A 20797-nucleotide genomic window follows, 5' to 3' on the forward strand; every position below is an offset into this window, starting at 1 on the left:
TTTATGTTGTGTGGAAACTTCTACAGTGTGCTCTCCAGGGAAACATGCTTGCATGTGTAATATTCACATACATAACAGACACATGTACACACGATCATGACCTTTGCTTTTGTATGAAAGCATAAAAAAAGCTGCTTCTGTCCTGGAATAAGAATCTACTTCCAGCATCCTGTGTCCTTGCTTCCTTAATAAATGTCATGTATTCCTCTTAATTCTCTCCATTCTAATTCTTGTTTACCTAGATGAAAGGTATTTTCCAATCTTTTCTCTAGCACATTCTTTGTTACTCCCCCCACCCCACAATTGTAAATCCCTTCTACTCCTCTGGAATTCTAAGTCTTACATCCTTGACTCAATGGATAATTCCAGGTATCTTTTGGTGAATAGAGTTCCAATTCTGACTTTCAATATCCAGTACTCTTCTGTACTTTGAACCCTGGCTCTGCTACTTGCTAGCTGTGGCCCTTGGATGATTCCGTTGGCTGCCCTGAGACTCAGTATTTTTCATTAAATTGGTATTATAACATCCATCTGGATTTTATAGTTGTCTGTAAATGTTAAATGAGAGAAAGTAAATAAAGCATTTAGTGCAGGGTTTGGCACTTGCTTAGTAAGAATTCAATAAAGTGGTGGTGATAAGTTGTTATTGATGGAATTGTAGTAATAATTGTAATTATTATTTCACCTGTATTCAAGTTAGCCTTATGACTAGGGTTTCTTTGGCTAAAGACAACACTTGAGTTTATGTGGTTCTGTATCCTCTTCCATAAAACACATCTGCACTGTTAATTCTCCAAAACAGCACATTAATCTCTATCAGCAATAAATCACATTAGTTCCTAAAAACTCAGTGTTCCTAAGGAATGGGATACCACATGCTGATATCACTGGAAGCTGGTAGAGCATGTGAGAAATGAACATTTGGCCTTGGAAAAATTGTTTGTTTTCCATTGTGAAATAGTATTTGAGTGTTGTCATATTCTCTATTATTAACATAGAACATATCCCAGCCCAAGTAATTCCTGGACCAATTCTGCCCATTCTACAATTCCTTTCTCCTTTTGTTTTTCTCCTTTCAGGCACAGAAAACAAACAATTGTATAATGTGATCCACGGGCAGAACACAGATTACAGCTGTGCTTTCTGCTAGATCCTGAGGTGCACTCTGGAGACGAACACACTGGAACTTTAATTTTGGCTATCTTGGGTGGGGGCAGGGAGCCAGAGAAAGAGTGGTTTTCCTTCTGGAAATTCAGACTGAGGCCCTCTATGTCGAGTTTGCCTTGGATTGTCCTTAGTGCCATCAGGATCTCCAGTAGGTTCTCGCCCACTTATGACTGTGGGCTGGCCTCTGGAGGAGGAGTACTCTGTGGAGGGGCAGGGGAAAATCTGTGACACATGAACCTCCCAAAGCTGCTGTGTTTTCATACCACATTTCTCAGTCCTGACATACACCACGAACCCAGAGAACCCACCCAGTAAGGGCTTCTAGATCTCAAGAACCTGATCATGGGGTCTTTGCATGGAGATTTCATTGATTATCTCCAATCTGTTCTATTCTACTGACCACTAGAGCCTCTTCTCCAGGAGGCACCAATGAATTTGGCTAGAACATAAACCAAAACTTGTAATCCACTCTCTCACTCTTTTTTCCAAGTTGAGAAGAAAAATTACAAGTGACCACAGTAGTTTACTTTAGCTGCTTGAGCTTACTTCTCTTAAGCCCATATAATTGTTGATGGCAATTCAAATTTCCAAACTGTCCCTTGCCACATGCAAAGCAAAGTGGATCCGGCCAGATCCCTATAACCATGGATTTCCTTCTATAGAAGGAAATCTTGAATCAAGTGAACTTCCCATGTTATCTTTGACTCTGCAATTAGTATCTGGAAAACTCAGAAAAGTTTTGGAAGTAATGATTTTGCAAATGTTTCTAATTATTATGATTGTTTATCTCACTGACTATTGTAACTTTAAATGATAGGTGAAAACCCATGATAGGTGATAAAGCATTATAATCATTTATTTTATGAAACTAGTTTGAGATGTTTACTCATTTAGCATTCAAGTGATGTCTCCTTCTGGATCCAGCTATCTTCTTGGCAGTGAAGCTTTTCCTGATTTCCACTGTCTTAACATAACGTGCCACTTCCCTACAAGGACAATCTGTGACATCTCCAAGCCTCCACTCCTGTAAATCGTCTTCTTTTCAGTGATGTGTCAATAAACCTTAATAACCTGCTCTCAAAGATAATGCCCTAATTTATTGCATTACTGATTTTCATGGTGTAAGTACTCCCACCATGGATGACTTCAAGCTGCCAATAGGATGTCACTGAATGATGATGAATATTTTTTCATGTGTCTTCTAGCTATTTGTATGTCTTCATTGAAGAAGTGTCTATTCATGTCTTCTGCCCATTTTTTGACATGTTTCTCTGTTTTTTGGGTGTTGAATTTGTGAAGTTCTTTATAGATCTTGGATATCAGCCTTTTGTCTCTAATGTCATTTGCAAATATCTTCTCCCATTCTGTGGATTGCCTCTTGTTTTGTTGACTGTTTTCTTTGCTGTGAAGAAGGTTTTGATCTTGATGAAGTCTCAAAAGTTCATTTTCGCTTTTGTTTCCTTTGCCTTTGGAGATATGTCTTGAAAGAAGTTGCTGTGGCTGATGTCAAAGAGGCTACTGCCTATGTTCTTATCTAGGATTTTGATGGATCCTGTCTCACATTTAGGTCCTTCATCCATTTTGAGTTTATCTTTGTGTATGGTGTGAAAGAATTTTCAAGTTTCATTCTTCTGTATATAACTGTCTACTTTTCCCAGCACCATTTGTTGAAGAGACTGTCTTTTTTCCATTGGATATTTTTTCCTGCTTTGTTGAAGATTAGTTGACCACTGAGTTGAGAGTCCATATCTGGGCTCTCTATTCTGTTCCATTGATTTATGTGTCTGTTTTTGTGCCAGTACCATGCTATCTTGGAGATCACAGCTTTATAATATAGCTTGAAATCAAGTGTGATGCCCCAGCTTTATTTTTCTTTTTCAACATTTCCTTGGTGATTTGGGGTCTTTTCTTGTTCCATACAAATTTTAGGATTGTTTGTTCCAGCACTTTGAAAAATGTATTTTGATCGAGATGGCGTTGAAATTATAGATTGCTCTGGGCAGCATAGACATTTTAACAATGTTTATTCTTCTGATCCATGAGCATGGAATGTTTTTCCATCTTTTTATGTCTTCTTCAATTTCTTTCATGAGTGTTTTGTAGTTCCTAGAATATAGATCCTTCACTTCTTTGCTTAGGTTTATTCCAAGATATCTTATGGTTTTTGATGCTATTGTAAATGGAATTGATTCTCCAATTTCTCTTTCTACAGTTATGTTGTTAGTGTGTAAGAAAGCAACTGATTTCTGTGCATTGATTTTGTACCCTGCCACATTACTGAATTGCTGTATGAGTTCTAGTAATTTGGGGGTGGAGCCTTAGCCATCAGGGAAATTCAAATAAAACCACGTTGAGATACCACCTTACACTAGTTAGAATGGCAAAGATGGACAAGGTAAAAAACAAAAAGTGTTGGTGAAGTGGTGGAGAAGGAGGAACCCTCTTACACTGTTGGTGGGAACGCAAGTTGGTGAAGCCACTTTTGAAAACAGTGTGGAGATTCCTCAAAAAATTAAAAATAGAGTTACCCTATGACCCAGCAGTTGCACTACTGGGTATTTGCCCCAACGATACAGATGTAGTGAAAAGGAGGGCCATATGTACTCCAATGTTCATAGCAGCAATGGCCACAATAGTAAACTGTGGAAAGAGCTGAGATGCCCTTCAACAGAAGAATGGATAAAGAAGATGTGGTCCATATATACAATGGAATATTACTCAGCCATCAGAAAGAATGAACACCCAACTTTTGAATCAACATGGGTGGGACTGGAGGAGATTATGCTCAGTGAAATAAGTCAAACAGAGAAAGACAATTATCATATGGTTTCATTTACTTGAGGAACATAAGGAATAACATGTAGGACATTAGGAAAAGGAAAGGAAAAGTGAATTGGGGGAAATCGGAGGGGGAGATGAACCATGAGAGCCTGTGGACTCTGAGAAACAAACTGAGGATTTTAGAGAGGAGGAGAGTGGGGGAATGGGTGAACCTGGCGGTGGATATTAAGGAGGGCATGTATTGCATGGAGCACTGGGTGTTGTACATAAACAATGAATCTTGGAACACTGCACCAAAAACTAATGATGTGTTTTTTGGTGACTAACATAACACAATTAAAAAAAGAAGAGGATGTCACTGAATAAGGATCTGGGAAGGGGTGCTCCTAATTGGCCCTCAGTGGTGCTCTAGCACCTCGTGCTTGATCAGCTCTTTCATAATTCCTTCTTCTTTTCCTTAATAAGTCTTCCTCAGGTTGCAATCACATTTTTATTTCTTTACCTATTATTTCATGTCTGATTTCCCTACTAGACTGTTCCATCAGATGTGGTTCAAGTCTGTTTTGTTTCTTACTATTTCCTGAGGATCTTGTACAGTACATGGAATTGATTATTTTTATATGTATTTAACCTTTACTAGAGGTCATATTGTATTTTCTTTTTTTCTTAAAGGATTTTGTTTGAGAGAGAGAGAGAGGAAGGGAGGGAGTATATGTGAGCAGGATGAGGGGCAGAGGGAGAGACGGAGGGAGGGGAAGAAAATCTCAAGCAGACTCCCTGCTGAGTGCAATACCTGATGTGGGGCTCAATCTCACGACCCTGAGATCATGACCTGAGCTGAAATCAAGATGTGGTTGGTTAACCAACTGAGTCACCCAGGTGCCCCTCTATCCTCTTTTTGCTCTGTGACTTTTACTCGAGTTTTGGCCTAATAGCTCATATTTTCTGAAAGCTTAGTACAGGAAAGAAGGAGTGGCTGTTTAACTTTGTTTAGGTCACATAGTTTCTACACCCTCCTTCCCCATTCAGAATGTTCTCCAGCTCAGGAATCTCTCAGTTTAGTGGAGGAAAATGCCAACTATGTGCTTTATAAGGCTCTCTTTGCTGAGAGAGCACATGACCAAGACCTTGGCCATAAGATGTATCTGTCCCAGATCTGAATCGCCAGTTTTCCTTCCTCTTTCCTTTTCTTGCAATGCCAGTTCCTGGGTGTAGGAATTCATGAACCTTTGGTCCCTGTCTCTGAACAGCAACTACAAAATGGGCAGGAGTTGTATGGAACCCATTTGCTTCAGCTGGTGGGGTTTCTTAGGAAACGGGCTGTGGGACATTGTTTCATCTGGTCCAACTTCGGTAAGGAGAGCTGTTGCCATGCTTGTTGCCACAGGTGATGGTGGAGGCTTTTTAAACATCACAGAGCTGCCCCCCTAAAGTCTCTTCCTGACAGAACATGGGGGGGGGCCTTTTTCTGCAGCATGGTAATTAACAAAGAACCTGGGTTCATGATAGGCCATCAGTTCTGCACTTCCACAGATACACTGTCTGGTTTGTATCAAGCAGCACCTTATCCCATGAGTTCAAAGTGATCCCTATGTGCACACCATTTTTATAGAGTAGGTATCCAGATGTCTCTGCAAGTGGATCATTGGAGGTGCCAATTACATTAAACAATACTCAGTGAGTGTCTACCTTGTGCTGGGAACAATGCTAAATACTGAGTTGGCCAGGGTAGACACTATTACTAACCTCAAATGTCAAGGGAGTAGTTACAGGTACAATGGCTGTCAGAAAGAGAAAGGATGGTGGGACCATACCACAGAGTGACAGAGAGATCTAATCTAGTCTAGGGCTCAGGAATGCCATCCTGTCCTGCACTCCTAAGACCCATATCTGCCAGTGGGTAGCCATGTCTTTAATGCATAGTCTGCCACCTCGCAGGGCCCAGATCTCATGGTTTGTGCTTTATGAAGTGTGGTTGCTGACTATTAAATATTTCTGGGACTTCGCGGCCCTCGTAGGACAGCTGCCCCCAGATATTTGACTGGTATACCTACCTGACAGTGTCTTTCTTTGCACTTTGAGCCTTGAGGGAAAGATTGGACCTTGCCAACCTCTGCATTCACTGTGCTAAGCAAAGTTCACCTGGTCAGCAGCTGGTATTCAATGAATATAAAAAGGCATGAAAAGGGCACACTGTAGAAAGGAAGCAAGTCTGACACTTGACCCGGGGCCATTTTTACAGGAAACTACTATACTAGAGTGAAGGGATAAATTCCAATAAGGTGACTCTTAACTACAATGTCCCATTATTTGTAACCGAAAAGAGTGTCTTCTGGTAAGATAGTTTAAAAATAATTTTAAAAATTCCTATATAGCATTCCTTATGTATCAGATACTATTTTTAAGAACTTTGCATCGGTTAAGTTACTCTCAAGATCTATGAAGTGAAGGGATATCTCTTATGACTCTCATTTCACAACAGACGCACAGAGAGGGTAAGTGACTAGCCCAAGGTTACAGTGCCATTAATTGGCAGAAACAGGGGTTGAGCTTGGGTGTCTGGTAATGGAGGCTATGCTCCCAACCTCTGTAGTTTATCAACTTCCTTGGAGAACACAGAGACTAGCACACTCTATTGTGCCTCCTCTCTGAAGATACTCCTCACATCCTATTTTTACTTTATGTCATTTCTTACCCTTTAGATTACATTATTGATTCTGGTACCTGAAACCCTTCTTTGCTAGTGCCTGTAAACCAGGAGTTCATTGACCGAACATAGTTTTGGAGTCACATTTTATAGACTGGAGTTCTGCACCAGTGTATGATCGTTTTTTATTCCATGAGGGTTTTCATTGTCACATGGCAACCTCATTAAAAAAAGACACATGCTTGATCTCAAGAAACCTGTGCAATTGTTGCAAACAAATTTCTGTGCTGGCCTGTGTACAAGAGAGAGGGGAAATGACAAGCATAAGATGGCTGTTGGTGAAGGGCACAGTGATTCTACATTGGGTGAACTTTTCGGGTAAATGACCTGAAAAATTACCACCTGTTCTAGAAGCCTAGGAACACTATGCCCAAGGAAAGAAAGAAAGAACCTTTAGCCATGATGATGACAACCCTGAGATTTCCTCGGTTTGCTGCCCACAGCTTCTTTGCTTTGCGGTGGATCATTGGAAGCTGCAGCTTTTAAAAACCAGAGGAGCTTTCCATAATTCACCTGAAAATCCAATAGGAAACAGAACATCCTCATTTAGTGTATATGTAAGAGGAAGAAACGCCCGTAATGGAAATGCCAGTTGAGATAGAGCATTTGGGAATGTTTTAATAAAAGAATTTATGAAGGGGCAGCTGGGTGGCTCAGTCAGTTAAGTGTCCAACTTTTGGTTTCAGCTCAGGTCATCTCAGGGTCATGAGATCGAGGCCTGCATTGGGCTCCAAGCTCAGCACAGAGTCTCCTTCAGATTCTTTCTCCTTCTGCCCCCTCTTACCTGTGTTCTCTCTCTCAAATAAATAAATAAATAAAATCTTCAAAAAACCCCTTTCAGTAAAATTTTTTAAACTGGCTTTAAAAATAGAGTATAATAATTATTAGTGCTTTTTACCAACTATTCCTATTATTCTCCCTTCCTGATTGCCTTGTGATTGGAAAGGGCCATGGGAACATTTGTAGCCAATGAGTCATGAGCAGAAGTGACGTGTGCTCCTTCTGGCTGAGGATTAAACTGCTCACACGAGATGCTCTAGAGCCTTCTTTTTTCCCCTCTGCCAGCCCATCCCAAAATATACCAGAGTCACTGCTTCATCAGCCTGGGTTTTGGAGATAAGATGACAATATGGTTGCTGACTTATTATAGAAATGTAAGTGAGAAATAAACTTTTGTTGTTTGGGGCCACTGACACTATTTGTTACTATAGCCTAACCTAGCCTTTAGCTTCTGTCTCTCTCACATCTCTTATAAATTTGTTATGTATAGCATAGGCTTATATTTAGATATATCCAACAGATATATTCAGATTATTTGAGAAAAAGGCCTTATTAAGCTAAGTGAAAAATCTTAAGAACCTCCCCCTCCCCAACTCTTTCCCCCCAGGAAAGGACTGAAGGGATGTTGTCTATTTCCATTTCTGGTCTAGATGACATCCTAGGGACCTCTGGTGGGCAGACAACTCCACGGTGCTGGAGGAGGTAACAGTTGGGGAGGGAAGCTATATAAGGTTCTGATATAAACTTGGTCTCACACCAGAGAATGAAGTTGAAGATTCATAGTGGTTGTACTAAGTGACATTGTATCACTAAATACTTATCATCAGTATACAACAAATTATAGTTGGTTAGAGATGGGCATGAGGGACAACCAACATTTATTTGAGTGCCTACTGAATGCTAAGCACATGACCAGGTAATTTATATTTATTATATTACTAAATTCTCATAGTACCCCTATGAGGTTGATTTTGGCCTGGTTTTCTATCAGCACATGCTCACTCATGATTTACCCACTGCTCTTACTTTTTCCTATCGTAGAATATATTCCTCTAAAATTTGGTTGCTCTTGGACTGTGCTTTGTATCCACCCACAAATGTAAGCTTGGAAAGTGCAGTGCTCAGAGCAAGTGCCCTGGACTTGTCACTGGGTAGCCTTTATCTCTGCCCTGGGTCTGCTATTAATTCTCTGGGTGTGCTGCACTATTTCCTTCCCAACTATGGGTCTTGGTTTCCTAATTAGAAAAATGGTGGTTATATTATATTTCAAAGATACCTCCCACCTGTAACTCTCTAGGAACTGTCCTGATACATCCTAGTCAAATTCACCGTTCTTATCTCACAACTTACAGACTGACCAACTTGTCAATGAGACTCAAGTGAGCCCATTATCCTAAATCTGTAACCACCTCAATATTGCTAAGAGCAGACAATGAAAGTCAGGACAGAGAAGTCTTTGAAAAAGAAATCAAATAGGGCTGAGACAATCCATTTTCTATTCTTGTCTATTCTGACTAGAGAATTCCACATATGAATAAAAATAAGCTTTGTATCTTAGGGCTTAATAGTAAAGGTTATTTTTTAAAAAGAAACCAACCTTTAAATTCTATTACTCTAGTGGATACAAGTAAAATAAACAAAAGGAAACCACACTTTTTTTTTTTTTTTTGACAGAAAGAGATCACAAATAGGCAGAGAGGCAGGCAGAGGGAGAGGAGGAAGCAGGCTCCCTGCTGAGCAGAGAGCCCAGTGCAGGGCTCAATCGTAGGACCCTGAGATCATGACCTGAGTTGAAGGCAGAGGCTTAACCCACTGAGCCATCCAGGTGCCCCAGGAAACTGCACTTAAAATAGCAACATGGTTATACCATTTCTGGAGAGTCCCTCCTAGAAAATTTCTGGCAAAGGATCTTGACTGTTATTAATTGTAGAGGAACTTCATGCCTCAAGAAAATGCAGCTCAGTTGAGATTGGAGAAGAAATCCTGAAGCGATAGGATCCAGGGTCTTCAGCTCTTTCTGCAGCTTTTGTAGTAAGCCAGAGCTCAAAGGGTGTCATCTGAGCTCTTTTCTGACAAGGGCAAGAAGGAAAGCATCTTCTCTTGTTGTTCCACTTGGCTTCTGGTCAAAATCCTGACCTAAGAGCAACAGCAATAGTAAATTAACAGGGGTCTAAAAGAAAAAGCCTGAAGGCCAATGCAAGGAAGCAGAAGCCTAGTGGGGCTGGTAGCAGAGCACCCACTTGCAGGCCTGGCCTAGAACAGGGAAAGTTGGTAACACTGGAGGCAGATGTTCAGTCTGGGTGTATTCTTCAGTTTGCAATGCCTCAGGACCTTTGCCTGTGGGAGAAGGAAAGAAGCAAATCATTTTAGAGTGCATACTCTTGTTGGAAGGCTCCTTAAGTTATAGCACAGGTCTTCTGTAAATTATTTTTTTAATTAAAAGGGAATTTAGAATGCCACGTCTTAGAGACCCTTTGGATCTGGGAGGAAGAAGGTAGGAGAAAGATGGAGAAAGATGAGAAGTTCAGTTGAGAAATAGGAGCTTTGTCTTTGAGCTCACCAGAGAGCTTAGCTTCTTGCAGCTGATTGGACATAGGGCCTCTAATGTCCCCCAGTCCATCCTCTCAGGAGTTCTCATCTGCTCCACATTAGAATCTACAGGCATCAAATAATACCCTTCATTCACAATAGAAAACAAGTCCCGTCTTAGTATAGGTACGACAGGTTGGGCAGAAATGTCCCTTGCCATTTGTTCCAAGGGCCAGTCTCTCATATTTCTTCTGGGGAAGCCATGGATATAGGATAGGGACTGGTCTCCAGTCGGTACTGAGCTGCAGTGGGCATTTGACTGGCTGGGAATCTTAAAGAAACAAAGACAAATGGTAGTAAGGTTCAGAAGGGGAGAGGAAAAGAGAAAGAGGAGAGAAGGGAGAATATGAGTGAGAAACCAATCTTTTATTTATTTATTTAAAGATTTTATCTATTTATTTGACAGACAGAGATCACAAGTAGGCAGAGAGGCAGGCAGAGAGAGAGAAGGAAGCCGGCTCCCTGCCAAGCAGAGAGCCCGATGCAGGGCTCGATCCCAGGACCCTGGGATCATGACCTGAGCCGAAGGCAGAGGCTTTAACCCACTGAGCCACCCAGGCGCCCCAAATCTTTAAAACACATTCCCAGTTCCAAATAACTTCAACCCATATAGTCATTGAATCATTCACTCCCCCCAAAAGAAAGCTTGCCTCAACATCGATCTCAGCATTATGCAATTAACATGTCTGACAAATATATTAACAATACAATAATGCTGTTTCTTTTGTGCAAGAAAGAAGATGTCTGTGTTAGACAAAGGAAAAGTAGGTCTAACATAAGGTATTCATAGACAAAAGTCAAGTTCTTATTAGAGATAAAGGTATCCTTAGGCTGTTTTATTTTTATTTATTTATTTCTTTTAAGTAGGCTCCAAGCCCAAAGTGGTGCTTGACCTTATAACCCTGAGATTAAGAGTCAAATGTTCTACTGACTGAGCCCACCAGGCACCCCCTTAGGCTGTTTTAATTAGCAGATTGAGGAAGGGCAGCAAAGGCAATTATAAGTTTTGTCAAGATTGGAATAGAAGAGATTAAAAAGCCCAGCATGTTTTATCCTAAGAGCAATGTTATTAAAGGTTACAATAGAATAAATGATGGAACAAAGGTCAAAGATAAAGTGTCATTCCCTCTTGCAATGGAGTATGGTATATTAATTATGTTTTTTTAAAATTTTCTAGATTTTATGATGTTTTGACATCTTGGGTATCCTTGCTGGCTGGAAGAGCTTGCCCTTCCCAGGGTTAATTAATTTCTCTCCAAGCAAATATTTCCCCTGCCCCAAATCAACCCAGTCCAGATACTAGACAGCTAGGGACAGCCCTTAGGCTTAAAGCCTGCTGGAATTATTCAGACTAGCCAGTTCTAAGCTGTTTACCCTACCCTGCCTTGCCTTTCCTGTGGAAACCTCAGTAAAAGCTATAGCCTGGGCTTTTGCTTCGCTTCTGCCTCCTGACTGAGTGTGGCACTCCCCCATGTGATCCTGTGATGTCTCATGTCCCCTTTTTGTGGGAAATGTTACTAAACTATTCTTTCAAAAGCAGTTGTCACTATATCTGTTATCTTATCATACCAGATAAAAAAACATCTTGGGTACAAATTGACACACATGGTTATTTTTAGTATCAGACAATTGAAAGGAGACAGTTACCAGAATGATTCACTGGAAACTCAATGTCTGTACTCAATTCATTGGCATGTTAAAAAACCTGTCAGTGTGGATAAAAACCTACAGGAGCTTTATAGTCATGAAGCATTTTAAAGAAAAATCAAGAGGCTCTCTAGAGTGGGAGGAGTGAGCAGGAGTGGCGGAGAGTTCTAGAATAGACATAAAAATAACAAGACATTTATTGGACACATAATCTGTACAAGGCACAATATGGATGCTTTGTTTATGTCATTCCATTTAATCTTTACAACAAGCTCTCATCCATTTTGAGTTTACCTTTGTGTATGGTATGAGAGAATGGTCAAGTTTCATTCTCCTCTATATAGCTGTCCATTTTCCCCAGCACCATTTGTTGAAGAGACTGTCGTTTTTCTACCGGATATTTTTTCCTACTTTGTTGAATATTAGTTGACCACTGAGTTGAGGGTTCATATCTGGGTTCTCTATTCTGTTCCATTGACCTATGAGTATGTTTTTGTGCCAGTACCTTTCTGTCTTGGTGATCATAGCATTGTAATATAGCTTGAAATCAGACAATGTGATGCTGCAACTTTGTTTTTCTTTTTCAACTTTTCCTTGGCAATTTGGGATCTTTTCTGGTTCCATACAAATTTTAGGATTGTTTGTTCCAGCACTTTTTTGATTGAGATGGTGTTGAAATTATAAATTGCTCTGGGCAGCATAGACATTTTAACACTGTTTATTCTTCTGATCCATGAGCATAGAATGTTTTTCCACCTTTTCATGTCTTTTTAAATTTTTTTCATGAGTGTTTTATAGTTCCTAGAATATAGATCCTTCACCTCTTTGGTTAGGTTTATTCCAGGATATCTTATGGTTTTTGGTGCTATTATAAATGGAATCGATTCTCTAATTTCTCTTTCTATAGTTACATTGTTCGTGTATAAGAAAGCAACTGATTTCTGTGCATTAATTTTGTATCTTGCCACATTACTGAATTGCAGTATGAGTTCTAGTAATTTGGGGATAGAGTCTTTTGGGTTTTCACATAAAGTATCATGTCCTCTGTGAAGAAAGAGAGTTTGAATTCTTCTTTGCCAATTTAAATGCCTTTTATTTCTTTTTGTTGTCTTACTTGGTGTTGCTAAGACTTCTAGTACTATGTTGAACAATAGTGGAGAGAGTGAGCATCCTGTCATGTTCCTGATCTCAAGGGAAAGGCTCTCAGCTTTTCCCTAAATGAGAATGATAGTCACTGTCGATTTTTCATAGATGGATTTTATGAAATTGAGTGTTCCCTCTATCCCTTATACTCTGAAGTGAGACAGGAATCCATCAAAATCCTAGAGGAGAACATAGGCAGTAAACTCTTCAACATTGGCCACAGCAACTTCTTTGAAGATATATCTCCAAAGGCAAAGGAAACAAAAGTGAAATGAACTTTTGGGACTTCATCAAGATGAAAAGCTTCTGCACAGCAAAGGAAACAGTCAACAAAACAAAGGGGCAACCCATGGAATGGGAGAAGATATTCGCAAATGACATTACAGACAAAGGGCTGATATCCAGGATCTATAAAGAACTTATCAAACTCAACACACACAAAACAGATAACCATGTCAAAAAATGGGCAGAAGACATAAACAGACACTTCTCCAAAGAAGATATACAAGTGGCTAACAGACACATGAAAAAATGTTCATCATCATTAGCCATCAGGGAGATTCAAATCAAAACCACATTGAGATACCACCTTATACCAGTCAGAATGGCAAAGATTGACAAGGTAAGAAACAACAAGTGTTGGAGAGGTTATGGAGAAGGAGGAACCCTCTTACGCTGTTGGTGGGAATGCAAGTTGGTACAGCTACTTTTGAAAACAGTGTGGAAGTTCCTCAAAAAATTAAAAAGAGAGTTACCCTATGACCAGCAATTGCATTACTGGGTATTTACCCCAAAGATACAGATGTAGTGAAAAGAAGGGCCACGTGCACCCCAATGTTCATATCAGCAATGTCCGCAATAGCCAAACTGTGGAAAGAGCTGATATGCCCTTTAACAGATGAATGGATAAAGAAGATGTGGTTCATATATACAATGGAATATTACTCAGCCATCAGAAAGGATGAATACCCAACTTTTGGATCAACATGAATGGGACTAGAGGAAATTATGCTGAGTGAAATAAATCAATCAGAGAAAGTAAATTATCATATGGTTTCACTTATTTGTGGAGCATAAGGAATAGCATAGAGGACATTAGGAGAAGGAAAGGGAAAAGCTAAGTGTGGGGAAATTGTAGTGGGAGATGAACCATGAGTGACTATGGACTCTGGGAAACAAAGAGAGTTTTAGAAGGGATGGGGGTGGGGGAATGGGCTAGCCCAGTGATGCACTGGGTATTATACACAAACAATGAATCATGGAACACTACATCAAAAACTAATGATATACTGTATGGTGGCTAACATAATAAAAAAAATAAAGATGGGCTATGAAGTGGCTATGAGAACTTAGATAAAAGAATAAAATATTTTGTTTAAAAAAAATCTTTACGACAAGCCTATAAGGCAGGTAGTCTTAGTACCCTTTTATATTTCAGAAGTTAAGTTTATTAAGTTAAATTTATTAAATATAATTTAAGAATTATTTATGGCTTGCCTAACCTGGGCCAAGCCTGGTGATAGGCCCTCCAGTGAACAAAACAGATTTGGCTCCTGCTCTCATGGAGCTTGTAGATGTGAGGGGACAGCAAGCACTCATGACAGCACCACATGGAGCAGTGAGGGTCACTGTCAGAACTGTCCACAGAACCACCTAATCTGGGCTTGGTGGCCCAGGTCTGGAGGCAATGACATTTAAGTCTAGGCTTGAAAGATGAATTAGATTTGGATTTGAATAGGCTAACGAGTAGAGAGGAAGGAGAAGAGAAGAAGGAAGGGCCCAGGAAAAGGAAACTGGATATTGAAAACCTTAAAGGTACACACAGGCTTCTAAGAGAGAGAGGAATACTTCCAGAGCATAGTCTAAGTTTTGAAAAAGGCAAAAGATAAGGCTGCAGAGGGAGACAGGAGAATGGGGGTGAATTGCCTCAAGTCTGATTAGCCTCTGCTTTCTTCTGAGGGCAGTGGGAGCCATGGATATGTTTTCAGTGGAGCTATTATTAGGTCAGAGTTGTCCAAAACGTACCTCCTAGGAAATTTGCAGATGAGACTTGAACCCTGCTTTGTACCACTACCTCAGCATGAGAAAAGATTCAGCATTCTGTCCACAAGGCAGACTCATCTTTTAAATATCTGGCTAGCCATTTCAGGTGTTTCTTTTTCTTTTTTCTTTCTTTTCTTTTCTTTTCTTTTCTTTTCTTTTCTTTTCTTTTCCTTTTCTTTCTCTCTTTCTTTCTTCCTTTTTTTTAACATTTTATTTATTTATTTGACAGACAGAGATCACAAGTAGGCAGAGCGGCAGGCAGAGAAATAGAGGGGGAAGCAGGCTCCCTGCTGAGCAGAGAGCTGGATGCAGGGCTCGATCCCAAGACCCTGAGATCATGACCTGAGCAGAAGGCAGAGGCTTACCCCAATGAGCCACCCAGGTGCCCCATTAGGTGTTTCTTAGAACAATATGTTTCATTGGAAATTTTTTTCAGTAATAGAAAACATTTTCATTTTCAGCCACATATAAATATTTTTCTGTTTCTGAGAATTAATACACTTCTACACTGCAGTATTCTAAAGGACCATGTATCAATACTTCATCAAGCCCATGGAGTCAAGGTGTCCCTTTTTTCATTTAAACACCAAAGCTTACTGAGGACCTTTGTTTTCAGCACTACGAGTACAAGTGAGCAAGGCATGTAGAATTCCTGCCCTCATTGATCTTTCAGCCCAAGTATCACGGAATAAATTTTATGGCCTCTCCTATGGAAAGAGGAATATACATTCTACTCCCAGTACTGCTGTGAGCAATGAGTATTATAATGTGTTTTAAACACTTTGTGAATTCCAGAACTTTGGTATTTACTGTCTATCTCCCTGCAATAGAGTGTGAGCTCTGGGTGGACCAGAACTGTCTTGTGTCCTGCTGACTCCCAGCATTTAAGAACACTGCCAGATTGGAAGACCAAATAGAGAAACATGGTGTCAGAGTGGCGATGATGGCTTGTTCAGGCCCCAGATATATGGGAATTTACATTTCTCTCTTCACTGACATCAATCACGCTGGAAGGCTGTTTCTCAAAACAATGTATCCACAAAGTGTCAAAATAGATAAAATGGAAAATGTTGACTAAGAATCACCATGTTTCTGACTTTAGGAATTAGCAGAATATCTATAAAATCTCCAGTACTATAAGTTTCTGTCATTTGCTTTACTTTGAATCACAAAACAGTGTTTGTGGATGATACGATAGCCTGAAATGAGTTTGGGGCATAATACTAGTTTTGTGATAGTTACCTAGAGGAATTGTTACAAAAGGAGCACAGAAATCTAATACAGATTTAGTATATCTTCTTAGGGTGTTGGAAACTTGCAAGTTTTTTTTTTTTAACTTCACTAATAAATATTTTAAGGTGGTTGTATTGTGCAGTCCATGAACACTTTCCTCCAAGACAAGTGACACAACAAATTATCTTAATATTGCACAATGCATGGCTGGGGCTTGTGAGAAAATCCACAGAGACAGCATCAAATGCAGATTTGAAAATTTCTGTTTCTTCAACATTTTAGACCAAGGTGTTGACATGTTCTAGAAAGCTGTTAAATGGCTCAAAAAGGGATGCTAGTGATAATAAATACAACCACAAGAAAGATGCATATAAAAAACTTAATAAGATTTCTCCAGAAATGTAGAATTGAAAAAAAAGCAGTATTTCTAAATTAATAGATTTAACATATGATGTTAATATATACCATAAACCAATACAATATTAGAATTAATCATTTGACTGTTTTGTTTATGTTTGTAAAAATTTATATTTTCTTTACATTTTAACTTGTGATTATGGAAAACTTCAAACATAGGCACATGTGTCCAGGATAGGATAAGGGAACTCCATATACTCATCTCCAAGCTGTAATTATCAGCTGACATTCTTGTTTTATTTATACCCACATCACCCACCACCAGAAATGAAGGAAACCACAGATGGTGTATTACTTCATCCACATCTTTTTCAGCATGCCTCTATAAAGCAGTGGTCTTCAAAGTGATGTCCTTGGGCTAGAAGCCTCAGCACCCCCTAGAAATGTTTTAGGAATGTGAATTCTTGAGACCCAGCCCAAAGCCACCAAATGAGAATTTCTGGGTTTGGGGTCCCAAAATCTGTGTTTTAGTAAGCCCTCCAGTACTTGTAATGCATGCTAAAGTTTGAGAACCATTGCCTTAACGATAACTACTCTTTGAAAATATAACCATGATAACATTATAATACTTTAAAAAATGGTAATCCCTTGGGGCGCCTGGGATTTAGGCGACTTAATCCTTAGGTGACTGCCTTGGGCTCAGGTCATGATCCCAGGTTCCTGGGATGGAGCCCTGCATTGGGCTCCCTGCTCAGCAGGAAGCCTGCTTCTCCCTCTCCCACTCCCCCTGCTTGTGTTCCCTCCCTCACTGTATCCCTCTCTGTCAAATAAATAAATAAAATCTTTAAAAAAAATGGTAATCCCTTAACATCATCTAATATCCAGGCAATTATTCAAAAGCTCCCAATTATCTGATAAATCTTATTTTTACAGTTTGTTTATTCAAAACAGGAACCAATAAGATCCATATATTGCCTTTGACTTAAATCTTTTACACCTTTTAAAAATTCTACTTCTTCCTTTACCCCCTGCCCCTTTGTGTGCAGTTTTCCCCCTTGCAATTTATTTGTTGAAGAAGCTGTGTTGTCTGCCTTATAAAATTTTCCATGGTCTGGATTTTGTTGCTTGTATTGTTATGTTGTTCAACAAACTTTCACATTATTTATTGTAAAATAATAGCCAGAACCAGGGTCTTGATCTTCTTCAAGTTCAATTGTTTTAAGTAAGATCTTTACATAGCTGGTACATTGCCCCATGTGAACAAATGCTGTCAGGTTGTCTTTCTTTTCATAGGTGCTGATTACTCATTGCTTTAGTCCATTTTTTAAAATTTTTATTTTTTTCATTAGCGTTTTGGAAATGATGATATTTTTATCCTATTATAAGTCTTCCTTTATTAATGGATTAATCGGAATACTATTCTATAGAGAAACTGCCCTCATTAACTATTATCTAAAATACAGTTTGTATAGAAAAGGAAAACAATAAATGCTCCTTTGATTGAACAGTTTTAAAAGTAGTTTTTTCCCTAGTACTCTTCAGAGGTGACCAATAAGCTTTTGTTATTTTCTTTTTTTAAGAATCACTATAAAGTTAGAGATTTAAATATATATATAATGTGTTTAAATCACTATAATTGTATGTATTGTTTTACTGATAGCTAAAATATAAGTGGTTTGAGTTTTTTGTTTGTTTGTTTGTTTGTTTGTAGTGAGAGGCATTTTAAATTAGATTCCAAATTTTTTTTTTTTTTGACAAAAAGCAGTGTTGGTTATCTTCACTGATTTTGGTATAAATAGATGTTCCAGGCTCAAAGCTGGGATCAGCCTTCAGAATTTACCAAACACGATGCAGGTGCTCGAGTACTTGTTGTTATAGGGTTGGTCATTGTTTCTGTGTTTTTTCCAGTGAACAAAGTTAGGAAATCTATTTTCTTAAAAGGAGTTCATACTGATATTCCCAATTCAAATGTTAGGACTTTGGGGTTTTATAAAAGCTCATCAGTACTATATATTTCATTTCTCCTACACTAGAAATCCCAAATCTAAAACCACCAATATAATGACTCATTTACTTTATTCTACAATACATACACACAATAACAATGTCAACATAACGGTTACTGAAAACACTTGGAGACAGTTTTTCAAAAAATATTTTCCTCAGGGTATACATCCCATTAGAGACACACAGTGAAGTCATTATGTTTTAAAATCATTTTGGATTGCCTGGGTGGTTCAGTTCCTTAAGGCTCTGACTCTTCATTTTGGCTCTGGTCATGATCTCAGGGCTGTAAGATCAGAGTTGTGAGATAAGAGCCCTGAGTCAGGCTCTATGCTCAGCAGGGAGTCCCTCTCTCTCTCCCTCTGACCCTTCTCTGGCTCACGTGCACACTCTCTCTTAAATAAATAAATACCTCTTAAAAAAAAAATCATTTACAATAGTTTCATTCTCTTTGGTTTTATTTCCAGTGAGTACATAGGTCCATGTGGTACCCAGCCTCCAGGGTGGCTCTAAGTAGTCCCTGCCTCCTAGGGCTCATGGTCTTGTGTGGTCCTTCCCCCACCACATCTCCTGAGGATTATCTCTGTAACCAGTAGAATACTGGAGCATCACGTGTCACTTCTGAGATTAAGTTATTACAGACATTGGGCTTACTGCTATGGTTGGGTGCACACATTCTCTCTATCTTCCTTTCCAGCATAACTCATCTCTGGGATGCCAGATACCATGTCTTGAGTAGCCCTATGGAGAGGCCCCAGTACAAAAAAGACTGTTATCTCTGGCAACAGTTAGCAAGTAGGTGAAGCCTCTATCAATAGCCACTCAAATAAGCGGAGAAGTGCATCTTCTTGCCCTGGTCCAGCCTTCAGAGGACTGTATTCCTGGCCAACATTTGGAGTGAAATTTCAGGGGAGACCTTGAGCTAGAAGCACTCATTTAAGCTGCTCCTGGATTCTTGTTCCTCAGATATAGTGCAAGATGATACATGGTTATTATATTGATTTATGGAGCTATGTTTTCGGACAATTTGTTATTCAGCAATAGGTAACTAACAGAGACTTCTTTTGTTTTTGATTTTCAGGAATTGTTTTTTTAATTTTCTAATTTGTTTTAGATTTATGTGAAATATTTATGTGATTCCAAAGCCAAATCTATAAAAACGAATAATTCAGAGATGAGTTGTTTCTGTTTTTGATCCTTCCAACATTTTCCCTTTATCTCCAAGTGATAACCACTTCAAAAAATCCTTTTTATTAATTCCTTCATTTTGAAAAACATAAGCAATGGATAGAGGATAGATAGACAATAGACAGACAGACAGATAGATAATAGATAGATACCTCGAAGCATAGTCTATGTATTTTTCTTCACCTTGCTTTTACTTAGTTAATGCTGTATCTAGCTAGATTACTCCATACAATGATACACAGTGATATTCATATACTGTCAAACTGTTTCTTTGTGATATTCTTCATTCCTTCTTACAGTTTGAAAGGTTCTATAATACTCTGTGTGGATGTGGATGTACTGTAATTTATTCAACCAATCCCTTATGGATGAGAATTTAGGTCTTATAGGTTTTTTTTTTTTTTTTTTTTTTTGTAGCAAGTAATGTTACAATGAATACTTTCTGCATAAATCTTTCCCACATTTTTTCCAGTGTATCGTTGGGATAGATTTCTGAAAGTGAGATTTTTCATGTCAACAAATAAATGCATATGTAGTTTTGCTAATTATTGCCAAATTTCCTGCCAAAGCAGTTTTCTACTTTAAACTTCTTCTACCTTCCAATAAAGTATGTTGTCAATTTTCTGGATTTTTGCCAACATAATTGTGAGAAATTATATCTCAGGGTGGTGTTAATTTATGTTCCTTTTATTAAGAGCAATGCTATATTTTTTGATATGCTTAAGGACCAGGTACATTTATCTTGCTGTGAACTGTCCATATGTTTTGCCCATTTTTCTAATAGTTTACTGTCTTTTTTTCTTTTTTTTTTTTTTTTGATAGAAGATGCTATATGTTAGGGATATATTTATGATATAAATTGCAGATTTTTTCTTCAGTTTGTCGGGTATGTATGTATACTTTGTACACAATGGCTCTGGCCACATATGGCTAGTCAAAATTATCACATTTTTTTTCTTATTGTATCTGCATTTTGAGTCACAGTTGAGAAATTTCCTCTTATCTTGGATTACAGAGGAAATCATCCATTTTCTTGTACTATTGTGTAAATTTATTTTTTTATATTTCAGCCTCTGGTCCATTTGGAATATATCCCAGTGTATATCATATATATGTACAATATATGAGAGGCACAATTTAAAATTTTCTCTATGGCTA

The 20797-nt window shown here is 38.8% G+C and overlaps 1 protein-coding gene across 1 annotated transcript in view; it reads right to left on the minus strand.

Annotated features, from left to right (window-relative positions):
• LOC111143567 (chromosome unknown C1orf87 homolog) overlaps window positions 1–20797 on the minus strand; it is an 85501-nt gene that overhangs the window by 37437 nt on the left and 27267 nt on the right. The window contains 4 exon segments of the mRNA XM_022497391.1: window positions 1188–1369; window positions 7057–7168; window positions 9303–9566; window positions 10155–10299. Of these exon segments, the coding sequence (XP_022353099.1) occupies window positions 1188–1369; window positions 7057–7168; window positions 9303–9566; window positions 10155–10299 (703 nt within the window).

Source organism: Enhydra lutris, unplaced genomic scaffold (genome assembly GCF_002288905.1).
Source record: "Enhydra lutris kenyoni isolate GAN:26980312 unplaced genomic scaffold, ASM228890v2 scaffoldscaffold9, whole genome shotgun sequence".
NCBI classification, from domain to species: domain Eukaryota; kingdom Metazoa; phylum Chordata; class Mammalia; order Carnivora; family Mustelidae; genus Enhydra; species Enhydra lutris.